Genomic DNA, 14,194 nt, shown 5'->3' with positions numbered 1-14,194 from the left:
TACATTTTGTTTTCATATTATCTGATTTTGTCCTAGTTTGCCTGAGCTGCTGCCACAATACCACAAACTGGCTTTGGTTTAAACAACAGGAATTTTTTGGCATAAGGTTTTGAAAGCTGGAAAAGCTTGTTTCCACAGGTTCAGTAGCATTCTGGTGCTGGCTTGCTGCAATCCTTGGGGTTCCCTGGTTTGCACGTCTGCTTCCTGTCACATAGTTTGTCCTCTCCTTTCTTGATCTTACAGTTTCCACTGACTTCCAGCTTCTTCCTTTGTGTTTCTCTTTATAAAGCTTCGGGTAATCCAGATTAAGACCCACCATCATTCAGTTGGGCTACACCTTAACTAAAAACCTCTTCAGAAGGTTCCTATTTACAACGGGTTCACACCTAAAGGAATGCAGAAATTAAGAACATATCTAAATTGGGGTACATAATTCAATCTACTACAGAAATTAATGTAGGCACTGTAGTCTTACTATGCTTATTGCTTGCATAACATACCTTTTTCCATTCATTTTCTTTCAACCAATACTTGTGGTTTTTTGTTTTTTTTTTTTTTAACAAATGTCACCTGTAAACAGCATATAGTTGGATTACGTTTTTATATAAACTGGCAATCTTTGCCTTTTGGGTATTTAGTTCATTAATATTTAACGTAATTATTGATATGATTGGGTTTACATCTATTATTATATTTTGTCTCTTTTTTGTTCATTGGTTTCTCCTTTCCTGACTTCAGTGATTACCTGATTTTTTTTTTAATTCTATTATAATTATTCTGTTAACTTTTTAGTTAGGGTTCTTTACATTATTTTTCATGGTTTCCTTATGGATAACAATATACATCCTTAACTTACTATAGTCTATTTGCCATTAAAAATGTACTGTTTTATGTAATACAGAGAAGTTTCACAAACTTTTGCATCCACATCTTCTACATCTTATTATAGTTGTTATAGGTAATACATCTACACACATTATCAACTCCAAAAGAAATACCACGGTTTCAGTTTTAAACAGTTATTTGGTTTATCAAGAAATTAAGCAGAAAAAGAAAAAATACTAATCTTTTGCATTTCCCCAGGTAGTTTCCATTATCAATGCTCTTCACTCACTTCTGAGAACCCATGTTTTCATTTGGTATAATTTCTCTTCAACCTAAAGAGATTCCTTTAGTCTTTCTTGTATTACATGTCTGTTTGTTTTAGTTTGTCTTAGTTTCTTTGCTTTTGTTTGTTTCTTGTTTTTTACATTTTATCTGAAAATGTCTTAATTTCCCCTTCATTTTTTATGGTGCTGTTGCTGGATACAAAATTCTGGAAAGACATTTCTTTCTTTCAGCATCTTAAAGGTGGTGTTCAACTCTCTCCTGACCTTTGCAGTTTCTAATGAGAAGTCAGCAGTTAATTTGCATCATTGGTCCTCTTTATGTAATAAATCAGTTTGGCTTTCAAGAAAAGGTTCACAGTGATGTGTCTCACTGAACATTTCTTTGTTTATTCTGCTTGCTGTTTGTTTGGCAACTTGTATCTGCAAATGGCTATCTGTCATCAAATTTTCGGCTGCTGTTTCTTCAAATACTTTTTCTGTACCATTCTATAGCTATCTTTGCTATCTGGTATTCCAATTACATGTATGTTGGGCCATTTGATATAATCTAAGATGTCCCTTGGCTTTTTTTTTTCCAATTTTTTTTCCTATTGTACTTCATTTTGGGTAATTTCTATTGATTTATCTTCAAGGTCACATATTCTTTCCTTTACTAAGTCCACTTGGTTGTTAAGTATATTGAGTAATTTTTTTTTTTAATTTTTGAAATTGGCTTCCCTTTGCTTCTTTATTATTGTTTCTGCAGGAACATTCTATTTCCCTGCTGATGTGTTCGTATATTTAAAATGTTTTATTTTACTACACTGAAGTTATAATTGTCTATTTAAAATCCTTATCCATTAGTTTCAACATATATTTCATTTTGGGGTTGGACTACATTGGTTTTCTTTTTACTTGAGGATACAGTCCAATTGTTTGGTTCTATGTATAATGGGTAAATTTCAATTTCATCCTCAATTTGATTCTGAATCATCCAGGATATTAAATGGCATTATTAGGTCTTAAAGTTACCCCCTTCTAGTGTTGGCTTACAATATGTGAAGTTTTTCTTGTTATTTCAATAATGGATGGTGCCAATTCCCAACCCTGAGTTATTTTATATGTTCAGTTTTTAATGATTGTATGGGTATACATTTGTTCATCTAATAAATCAGTGAACTGTTCCTGAGGAAAAAAAAGGGGGGGGGGGCTGCTTCTGTTCACTGCCCAGTATCTATAGAAAGTTGCTTTTGTATTATGCCCATGCTTTATAGTTTTCTCCAGGGAGTATCATCCATTTGGGTCTTAGTCATCCATCACACGTGGCAGTGGAAGTAAGCCACAGAATGGTCTTCACAAGAGACTGTGAACAGGAAGGACCAAGGAAAATTATAACACAAGATGTGAACAATGGTTGCCTGAGGCAAAGGCAAGATTAAGCAAAATTATGAGCAAACTTTATTATAATATATATATAATAAAGTCTATTACATATATAATAAAGTCTGATATAACAGGTGATAACCAGAAATGAATATGAGGAGTTTGATTGTTATAAGTTATTTTATTAGGAAGGCCTAAGTTACATAGCTTAAAATCATTAGTAGGAGCTCAAAAAGGGAATATCGACTGCACAGAGGGGTCATCTGGGAGACCACACATGTAGGGAGTAATAAGTATCACTCTCTACATACTCCATCTCTCAGGAGATTGCCAAGGCAGTCTGAAGGAATTCGTATTAGCAGGAAAAATCCCTTGGTCCAGTGCATACATTGTGTATTCCCAGCCAATGACTTACTGGGAGCTAGACCTCTCTGGGAAACCGATGCTAATTCTTCTACAAGGAGCATCTCCCTAAATTTACTCATTCAAGTCCCTTTATTCTGGAAGAGAAGCAGGTACAATCCTAGACCCCGTTCTTCTACTTTTACCTGATTCCCCCTCCCATCCTAACACCTAAAACTCAACTACTTACAGGGCTTACTTAAGAATTAAAATTTTATGATTATGGAAATTCCTAGGATTTCTAATGGGCCTGTAAAGCTTGCTCTCTTAGAATAAGCTTAAAAGCTACCCCTTCAATATTATATGCAATCATAGGTTTATTTCTGCTATTTATTTGTTAATAGATTATCTTGTTCCAAAAGGGATTTAAAGTAACAAATTAAGAATATAACCTTGCATTCCAATATAACTTTAAATATATGCAAAAATTAGCAAAGCCATCAGTTGGTTTCATGCCTCTACCCCAGAAGGTCAACACTCCTTCCCAGCATGAAGAAGTTAAAATGGTCACTGCCCAGATATCCCTGAAGATTGAGAGAAAGATCAAATGAGAGGAAGGAGGCGTATCTGAGAAATTTGGATTTAGCGAATGACTGCCAATACTGACTCATTAGAAAGATATTTCTTTTTTGTGTCTAGTATTTTAGAATAGCCAGAAGGAAATACTGAAGTTGTTAAACTGTAATCCAGTAGACCTGATCTTTGATAATGACTGTATAACTACAAAGCAAAAAAAAAAAAAAAAAAAATCCATTGCCTGTGTTTGTATGGATCTACTTCTGGATGTTCTGTTCTGTTCCACTGATCTATATATCCATCTCCGACAATACTACACTGTCTTAATTAACCTACTTCTATTGTAAGTCTTAAAATTGGATAGAGTGCAATACGAGTGATCAATAAGAGGGAGGGTTAAGGGTTATAGGATGCTTGGAGTCTTCTTTTTTCTTTTTATTTCTTCAGTAATGCAAATGTTTTAAAAATGATCATGGTGATGAAAACACAAATATGTGATGACACTGAACCACTGATTGTATACTTTGCACTGGAATATATGGTGTGTGAATATATCGCAATAAAATTATATTTAAAAAATTAACAAAACAAAACAACAGTGAGAAAGCAAGATAGAGGAACTGTATTTACAAATTTGTACAGAAAACCCCTTTTCATACAGATTGAAAGTCTTTGCTTCTGCTTCAAATACTGTTTTCTCCAGTTTTGCATAAGCAAGATTAATAAGATCTGAATTATAAGTTGTTCTATTTAAAGAAGTACATATTGTCAATATTCACATTGTGGCTGAAAGCTAGTATTACTTCACATAATCTATAACAGGAAAAGTCTTAAGACAAGTGAGAGGAAATGCTACCTTTACTCATACACATTCACTCATACGTACATTTTTTACTGGTTCCTCTAGAGGAATGGGTGAGAACATAGAGTAAAGCTCATCTAGAAAACTGAAAGATTCTGACAATTAGCTAGAACTCTAGAATGTCTTTCTTCATTAATAATTATTGTTTCTAAATTCAGAGTGATGAGTTAGCACATATTTTATAATAATATAAATACTGCAGCTACACTTTGAATTTCTCTAACTGTATTAGTATTCTTTCTTTCTAAGGAACATTTTGCAGAATCAAGAGCATAGGAAATTCAGATCCCATATTAAAAGACCATGTCATTCCATGTGACTGTGAAAACCTTGTGACTGATACTCCCTGGATTCAGTGTATGGGCAGATGAGTAATCAAATAAACTCAAAAAAAATACATAAATAATAGGGGGAAAAAGGAATATGGGATGTTTTGGGTGTTCATATATTTTTGTTTTTATTTTATTTTATTTTTTGGAGTAATGACAATGTTCTAAAATTGACTGTGGTGATGAATGCACAACTATACGATGATACTGTGAGCCACTGATTGTACACTTTGGATGGATTATATGGTGTGTGAATATATCTCAATAAACTTGCATTTATTTAAAAAAAAGACCATGTCTTAATACACTTATGATCACAGCAGACTATGAATATTCATATGATAAATACCGTTATGTATTAAAATTCACATTTTAAAAAAGGTTTAGAATATAGTATAAGAAGATTTAGAGATTATTATTTCTCAGAGGACCCAGCATTTTGCTTTTAAATAGAAAACTGTCAAATATCTAGAAGTACCACATAACAATTTGCAAATACGAGATCGGTTACCTGCCTAATATGTGTGTTCTCTGTTGGGAACAGAGAAAGGTAAACTCAATGACAGCTTAGGAAACACAAAAAGGAGGTGCAGGAAACATTACTTCTGTGGTAGGCAAATAGTTCAGTTCAAAGAGTTTCTATTATCTTCTGAATGTATTAGTGATTGCTAAAGTTGTTAGTCAATATTTAAAATGTCCCATTTACTGTGTCATAATTATACATGACGCCAGATTTAAACCTGCACATTTTTAACTGCCAAAATATGACAAGGTTAGAAACAGATGTTGGATTTTTCAGCCAAAATTTTGAATAACATACAGCATGTTTATCACATCAAAGCTTAAAATTAATATATACATAAGGCAGTTTTTAAGAAGACAGAAAGCCGATATCAATAATTTTGTACTTGACGGATAATTCTCAGAATAATATTTGTGTATTTTATAAAAAGTGAAGGAAAAACATTACTGTGTGTTTTATAAATAAACATATTTTAAAAGAAACAGACTTTCCCTCCAAAGGTTGACTTACTGAATCATTCCGGCCAAAAAATGTATATATTGCATATAAATAATAATCAAATAGCTGAGACATGAAATGGATAACATCAAAGGCAATTGGCTTAAGAATGTTCATCATTTGCATATATTTTCCTGAAAAAGAAAAAAAATCAAAAATTAAGTAGAACAAAATTAAAATGTTAGTCTCTAATTATAGAGAAAATATACTATATGCAACCTAATTTCTACCTAATTTCTTCAGTTAGATTTTCCTAAAATTCATATTGTATCTTTGGCATGTTCCTATATTGATTTGGTGATATAGTCACTCAAATACCATGTGTTATATAAATCCTATTATCAGTACTTAGAAAACTTATAGTTTATGTAATGGTATAAAGCAAATGAAAATTCTAAAAGTAAAGCTCCTGTTTCGTATATGCACAGACTTAATAAACACATACATACATAAAATAATAAATGGAATGATACTCAGATGTCAAAATTTCCAACTAGCAATTTAAATAATCTTGATTAATAGGTACAACAAAGAGCAAGCAAAAAGAAAATTATAGAAATTCTATAATTCATTCTTTCCTGACATGTTTTATATTCTTCCAATGAACTAAAATTACAGAAAACAATTTGATAAGAAATAAGAAAACAGAACAGAACTACACACATGATAAAAACTTTAACAACGGCCATTTCCTGCCTAACCAGAGCTGTAAAAGTCTCAATCAGTGCCCATTCTAGACTGCGAACTACTAAAACACTTTGAGGTAAAACTTCAGCCAAATGACAGCACTCATCGAAGCAAAATCCCACAATGGTTTCTCATCTCACTCAGGGTAAAAGCCAAAGTCCTCACAATGGCCCTCACAAGTCCATTATCTGCCACCTTTACACCCACCCCCAAAAGCCCCTACACTCATCCACATATACTCAGCTCTGAAATTACTGACATCCTTGCTGCTCCTAGAACACACTAGACACACAACCACTTTAGTGTCTTTTGTTCCCTTTGCTTGGAATATTCTTTCCCAAGGAATTATAATGGCTTGTTCTCTAACCTTCTCCAACTCTGCTCCATTGTCATTTTCTCAGTGAGGCCTTCCCTAATCATCCTGCTGAAACTAAAGTGTCCACATACTTTTCCCCTTTCCTGCTTTATTTTTCTCCAGCACATGTATCACCATCTCACAAACTACACACTTTGCTTATTTATTTTTCTTCTGTCTTTCTCTCTGCACTAAAATGTAAATCCCAAGAAGTCAAAAATTTTGTGTTTGGTTCACTGTTGTGCCCACAACAGGACCTTGCACACAGGGGGCACTCAATAAAGTATTAATTGAATGAATGGATGAAGTACATTTAACATTAAAGAAAGCCAAACACCTTTGTTTATGAAATTTTCAGTAGGCATACAAGAAAAACACAATCAGGAGATAAAAATTATCTGCCAAGAACTAGGAAAATTAAATCTACATTTAAGTTTCTTTTTCCAGGAAAGGCTATTCTCAAGTTTGTGACCTTTATTTTTTTTCCCAACCCTTTAACAACTTCAAAAAAAGATTGAGGTAACTATCTTAATTTTGTAGAGTATACACATATGAATACAATGCCACCTTACATTTTTCCAAATGTTGCTACAAGATGAGATATATGTGTTCAATCCAAAACCAGTTAAAACAACACCATGTACTTGGTCTGTAACAGTTATTAACCCATTTTTAAATTTGAAACAGACAATGGCTAGTATATTTACTTAAATAAGAAGTTTGAAAACATCTAATTAAAAACATCTTCTAAAAGCAATATACATTTTAGTGAGAAAGCTAATTACTCACTACCAAACTTAATATTTTTCTGGTATTTCCACAGGGAAAGTTAAAAAGGCAGAGAACTGCAGAAGGATAGAAAATTGTTATGTTACATAGGGAAGCCAAGACTAAATCTGCACTGTCCAATTTGGTAGCCACTAGCCACATGCTGCTATTTAAGTTTAAAATATTTAAATAAAATAGAACATTTGAGTTCTTCAGTTGTACTAGCCATGTTTCAAGTACTAAAGAGCCACTTGTGACTAGTGGCTACCACAATGGACAGCAGAGATAAAGAATGATCCATCATCTTGGAAAGTCTGTTGGATAATACCCATTTAAATGATACCTGCAATGATGTTTTCCTATTATATTTTAGTGTCTGCCAAATATTCATGGAACTCCTATAACACTTTTTTACAAGTGGCACTGTACAAAAACACAGTTCTTCTTTTGTAGGAGATTCCATTTTAAATAATTTCTTCAAAATGTCTAATCGTTATAAAACAAAGTATAATACTTGAGAAAAAATGATTTTTTCATAACCATATATACACACAGCAAAGCAGCAAGAGGAAAAAGGACACATGGGAGGCACTGCTCATTCCCCTGAATCCCAGCCCTGTGAAATCTTGTGTCAGAGGCCAAGAACATTTCTTTATCACTACATCACTCAAGAGCTCAACCGTTTCAAAGTGCCAAGAACATATCCTCCTCATTCCTTCCTTTGGGAGATGCCAATATTCCATTCTCTTTTGTTTAAACATAGGGACATACACACTCACACACAAAACTTTAAAAACCAAAGTCTCTGCATTTAAAATTTTAGTAATATATCTGAAGGGTATATAGATGGGCTGAATCCAATTACAACTACAAGCCCCTAATTCTGTTTCTTTCCATGGTGAAACAATTGGGAAAAAGAGCATATCTGTAAAAAAAAAAAAAAAAAAAAAAAGCTCTACACCCTCCTTTCTGCAGAAATAAGATGTTAAAACAGCCATTTGTTTAATTTTCAAGAGAGCAAATAATTCAGGTGCTGGTTCTACTTCATGTAATTGCTATAAGTTTTAGATTCGTACTAAAGAAGAACAATGAATCAAGAGAAATTGCAGAAGAAATGACAAATTTACTCTAAAGGAAACTTCTCTTATCAAAATCATTTATTTAATATCTACCCTGTTTAAAAACTTTACATTAAAGAGGTCAAGATCAAGCACCAGAGGATATTATATAGAGCCCTTTCCAATCCACTTCATGCCTATCTTTCTTGCCCTGTCTCTCCTGCTCCCACCTCCCATCATACTTTACACATGCCAGCAAACTAAACCTCCTCTGAGTTCTCTGAATATACCACATCTTGCACATGTTGTTCTCTGTCTAGGATGCCTTTCCCAACTTCTTCACCTTCTAAAGTCAGCCAGAGACCCAGTGGGTCTCTGTCTCTTTTTTGGCTGGTTTATGCTACAACACTACATTGTAAATTTTTTCTTTTGTATGTTATTTCCCATGTTGGGATCTTGAAGTACACAGACCATGTCCTCTTCATAACTATGTCTCTAACTCATAGAAGAGTGCCTGAAATAAACTATTAGTAAAAAAAAAAAAAAAATCTGTTAGATCGAAAATGAATGAACGCAATACATGTGACAAAAAAGGGACTGTTTTCCTTAAAGCAGAAATTAAAACATATTCATTATTATAGAAAAAAACAGGCAATGGATGTGAATAAGTAGTTCACAGATCAAGAAACAGAAATGGTTTTAAACATGAAAAGATGCTTAAACTCATTCATAATTAAACACATTTTTGAATGAGATGTCATTTTTCACCTATCAGACTAGCAAACACTGGAAGCTAAATGATGAACAGTATTACTTAGAAACCAAGTAAAGAGATACTTTTATACATTGTTGATGGACAGATAAGCTAACAGACCCTCTTTAGTAAGCTCCTTGGTAAACTGGGAATGTCCATTGAAATTGAAAATGTACATACTCTAGGAAGAAATGCGTGGGAATTTGTCTTTCAGCTATATTTGCATATAAACATATACTTCTTCAAGGATTTTTGTAATATCAAGACTGGAAGCAATCTAAGTGTCCAAAAACAGATGATTGGTAAAATACATTGTTTTATATCCACACAATAGGACCATGAGAAAAAATGAGATCTATACATATTAAGATATTATATAAGTATAACCTTAAAATATTTAAAGTGAAAAAAGCAAGATGAAGAGTGGTGTGATCCAATTTTTGAAATGAACAACCAACCACTACCTACTATGGTGAGGAAGAGAACATACATATTAAATTCGCTTGTAGAAGCATGTAATATTCAAAAAAAAAGAGGAGAAAATGAGTGGTTTTCTCTAGGACTTAGAGGTCAGCAGCTCTGTTTATACTTTGGGGTTATCTTTATTTTTAATATTTATTTTTAACCATTTTTTATGTATTATTTTTTCAATTAAAAAAACTCAATGATAAAATAAGAATAAAATCAATGCCCCACTAAAACTCTGGATCAATGAAGGAGTGACTCTCTCCCCTCCAAGTTCTGTGTTTTCTCCACTACATTAAGCTGCACCTCAGCCACACTGTCCAAATATCCCTTAGATGTATCTATTCAAGTTTCATTTTAAATCCTTATGCAATACACTAGTGTATATTTTGTCATTGTATTGTCTCTAGTTTTTAAAAGCATGGACTTCGGCAAACCATCTCCTGCCCCATTGACTTATCATACATGCTCAAGTGAGAGCTTTCAGAAGAGAGAGCCTCAAATACCAGGGTTATTTCAGTGCTGAGACACATTTCTTAAAATTTCCTGGCTTCTGTCTTCAAAAAATTGTCTGCCTGACAGGATTTTCTCTTTCCACCAGCATTCTGATTAGTCCTCCACCCTTGTGGAAAGGCTCCTGAGCCTTTCTGACAGATTTAAGCACCACCTGGGGCTGGGAGGCCCCATTAATACTCTTTTGTTTAATCTATCCTAATTCTCTGCTACTTAAATACCACTTGAAAGGACATTTTGAATATGGCTTCAATGTTCTAAAATGTGTCTCCCAACTGCTCAGTAATTAGTTCCTTCATTTTCCCTGGCACCAAAAATTGATCTTATTCACAAAACTATTTCTCACTTTGTAAGAAGAGATACAACCTTTGCTGGTTTATAATCTTTAAGCACCTCTATGCAGTAACAACAGGGGATAAACAATAGTACATTTACTACTTGGAGACCCGAGTGAGAAGTTCCCTTAAAGTTTTATTTTATGAATACATACAAGGTGATGATAAAGTCATCCCAGGGAGAGAGACTGAGAGGCATAAAACTCTACTCAGGATAATGGCAGCACCTAATCCCAGCCCTAAATGAGAAGCTATGAAAGTAAAATTATCATACCCAACACTGTTCTTAATTGCAACTCTGGTAAAAGATTTGGTGGTGGACAAGGCTTAAATTACAATGGTCTGACTCTCTTCACTGAATACGGCTTTATTCAGGACTATGCCTTGCTTTATAGGAGGGCTGATAACCAGAGGCCCATAAGAATAAGGTTTCATAGTTTCTAAAATTCACTGCTATCAAACAATGTCCACTATGTAGATCACTAACCCCTATTTAAGAATCTGTCTTACTGCCTTCTTAATTTAGCACCAGGAACACATTTCTGTCATTATAACAAGCTCAAGTATCCTTTGGTTAGCTAATAAGAAAAACAGAATCAACTGTTTTTCCCTTGCCTACCAAGGAGAGTTGCATTTTACATTTTCATTTAATTGAATGAATCATGATTTCTCCCCAACTCAATTATGTTTCTGCCTTTGATTTGATTTGATTCTCCTGAATATATGTCAGAGCAGAAAACAACATAACTAATTCTTTTTAAACTACGTAAGGTAAATATAAACAATTACTTATATATGGCAGATTGAATTACTTTTACCAATTACACACTTCCTTCATTCCTTGTAAGAGAATTATACACCCCTGTTCACTCACTGCCCTGGAACTCGTAGTACCTCACTTGTGGATAAGCATACTTCTTCCTCCCATCGTCAAGCCAGCCTTGCTCTGGCCAGTGACATGACAGAGGAAATCAAGGGTTGCCACACCAGAGCAGAAGCTTTGAGAGTCACATGTTTTGGCCTGTGTTCTTCTTCCCATGCTCCAGATTGGTGCTGTTCGAAATTTCTGCCAGAAATCCAGAATGAAGAGACCCAGGAAACACAGCTACAGACAGGCAGGGGTTAATATGTATCATGAGAGAAAAATAAACTTTTGTTGTTGGAAGCCACTGATATGTGGGATTGCTTGTAACTCTGACATAACCTAGCAAAAGCTGACTGCATTAGACTACTCTGGAGTAGCGTGTTCAGGAACTGAAAATTACAGTGAGCCCAAAATGCTGAGGATGATGATGAAGGTTTTGAAAGTTGTCGGAATTTCTATCAGTAAGGACAAATAAAGCAATTGAACATATTTAGCCTGTAAAATGGTTTGGGGGTGGGGAGGAAGAGAATGGGATGAAGAAAGGAAGGACTGGAAAACGAGTACCACATATCTGAAAATATGTGAAAGAATAGGAAAGAATAGAAAATATGTGAAAGAATAGGAGAAAAAAAAAGTATAGACTTGTTCTGGGGCAGAACTAAGAACAAAATAGAGAGAATTACAGAGAAAGATAGATTTTAGTTCACTATAAGAGATTTCTACCAGTCAGAACGTTCTGACAGAAGAATGAGTAGTCTTGCAAAATAATATGCTGCCAATGACTGCAAGTCACAAAGCAGAAAGATGGCCACCATATACTAGGGTCATCATAGAAAGAAATTTTTATTTTGTGAGAACTTAGATAACCTCATACCAGAACTCTTCATATTCTGATTCTAGAAACTCTGGAAAGCAATTGTTCAGTTAGTTCTTTTAGATAAAGAAAATAAGCTAATTTCCATAGCAATAATAAGCTAAAGAATAGCTTTTAGCAATTGATTCCCACTCTTCTGTGTGTCATGAAAATGTTGACCTTTTCCTTTCAGTTCATTATTACTTTTTCATTATTTGCACTAAAGAAACTGGAACTCCTCACAAGATTTCTGGATACTTTATCCCATTCATTAATGATTAGAAATTATATTAAAAAACACAGACCATTTAGTCACAGCTAAGAGTACTCAACTAGGCAATATGTAAATACTATCTCCATAAATAGAATACAGTGATTTTTACAGAAAACCATTAAAACTCCTAATTGGTATGAATGACTTAATTAATCTGCGAAGACACCTCTATAACTTATACGACAAATGTGCAGAACCATTTGTGAGATATAAAGGCTGAGATAGCATATTAGATGTTGAAACACTGACATAAAAAAATCCCCATTATCCTTAAACCCAAATACTTTAAATGGCATTTCTTCATGCTGTTTTGTCTTTTAGGAAATCATCAATAAAGTTCTTATCTGTAACAAGGAGAAAACTTCCCTGGATATGAAGATTTAGCATCTAGAATGCTTGTGTCTGAAAATGCCTGAGAATTACAATTTGCTCTGACAGGAAGATTGTGAAGACCAATGAAACAACTACAAAAATATAGTAAAACTGGTACTGTCATCATCTGATATGTACCTCTAAGTCACAGAGAGTTCTTTATTACATTTCAATTCATTGCAATATTTTATAAAAATTCAGAGTTGCAAAACGTAATAAGTAAATTGAAAAACATAAGTAGCATCAGTATTGGTATTACACTATTTGGAACATTTAAGATGAAAAAGCACTGACATATTACAATCTTAAATCCTCACTGCAGTGGACACCGGAGTATATTCTACAATAAAAACCCCAAGTAAAAATCACATGGTAACAAAAGAAGACTAATTTAACTGCTCTAAATATGTTTAAAAAAAAAAAAAAAAAAAAGGTATACTACTTACCAACAAGTCTTATTACATTCAACGTAGTATTTGTTAAGATAGGTGCATTCACTTTATTTAGACTATAATCTGATTTCTTCTTGCTTTTTAGGGTTTCTCGAGAAACACTTAATTTGGAAAAACAAAACAGAGCTGCAATTAGGGTTGTCAATTAGTAAACGAATAGGTTATCAAGCTTAGGATATATCCTTCATTCACTATTTTCTGAAAATCTTACTCTATGTTGGCCTGGGGATGTGGAGATTATCCTCTCTTCCTTTTGGAGGTTACAGTCCAGAGGGGAATAAAAATAAGTAAGCAAAGAAATAAAGCACTACAATTTATTTCCTTGATTCTAAGACACTATCAACCATTAGAACCATTTTCAAAAACTACATTGCTTTAAAAAACAGATTTTATAGGGAAATTATACATCATATTTACCAAGCATCCTGATTTCAGAAACTTAAAAACATGAAAAAATAAGCTCCTTAGAATATGAGCTCATTAAGATGGAATGTGATGCAGAGTTAGGGGGTGGGGAGGTACTAAATTTAAAAAAAAAAATAGAGGTTATAGGGTAAGTGCAAAAAATACCTATTCTAAGCAGAGGAGATAGCATGCACAGAGGTAAGGGAGAACAGAGTGTGCTCAGAGAAATACAAGGAGTTCACTAGAGCCAGTACATACAAGTGAGCAGAGGGAAAGGTGACAAGAAAGGAGCTAAGGCCCCCCTGAGGGCAATCAAACCTAAGGCTTATGAACCTTATCTTGAATGCAGTGGTAAGCCATTAAAAATCTTAATCAAGAAAATATCAAGATTACATTTGCATCCAAGAAAAAAATTTAAATTTGTATCTATGAATGAA

General features: G+C 33.7%; 1 protein-coding gene across 1 annotated transcript in view; it reads right to left on the bottom strand.

Annotated features, from left to right (window-relative positions):
* Positions 1-14,194, bottom strand: part of VPS50 (VPS50 subunit of EARP/GARPII complex) — a 203,689-nt gene that overhangs the window by 51,295 nt on the left and 138,200 nt on the right. The window contains exons 20-21 of the mRNA XM_037836677.1: positions 13,347-13,453; positions 5,614-5,735 (exon numbers count right to left, since the gene is read on the bottom strand). Coding sequence (XP_037692605.1) covers positions 5,614-5,735; positions 13,347-13,453 — 229 coding nt within the window. The remainder of the gene's footprint in view (positions 1-5,613; positions 5,736-13,346; positions 13,454-14,194) is intronic.

This window comes from Choloepus didactylus, chromosome 5 (genome assembly GCF_015220235.1).
Source record: "Choloepus didactylus isolate mChoDid1 chromosome 5, mChoDid1.pri, whole genome shotgun sequence".
NCBI classification, from domain to species: Eukaryota; Metazoa; Chordata; class Mammalia; order Pilosa; family Megalonychidae; genus Choloepus; species Choloepus didactylus.
This window is presented reverse-complemented; position numbering and strand designations above follow the sequence as displayed.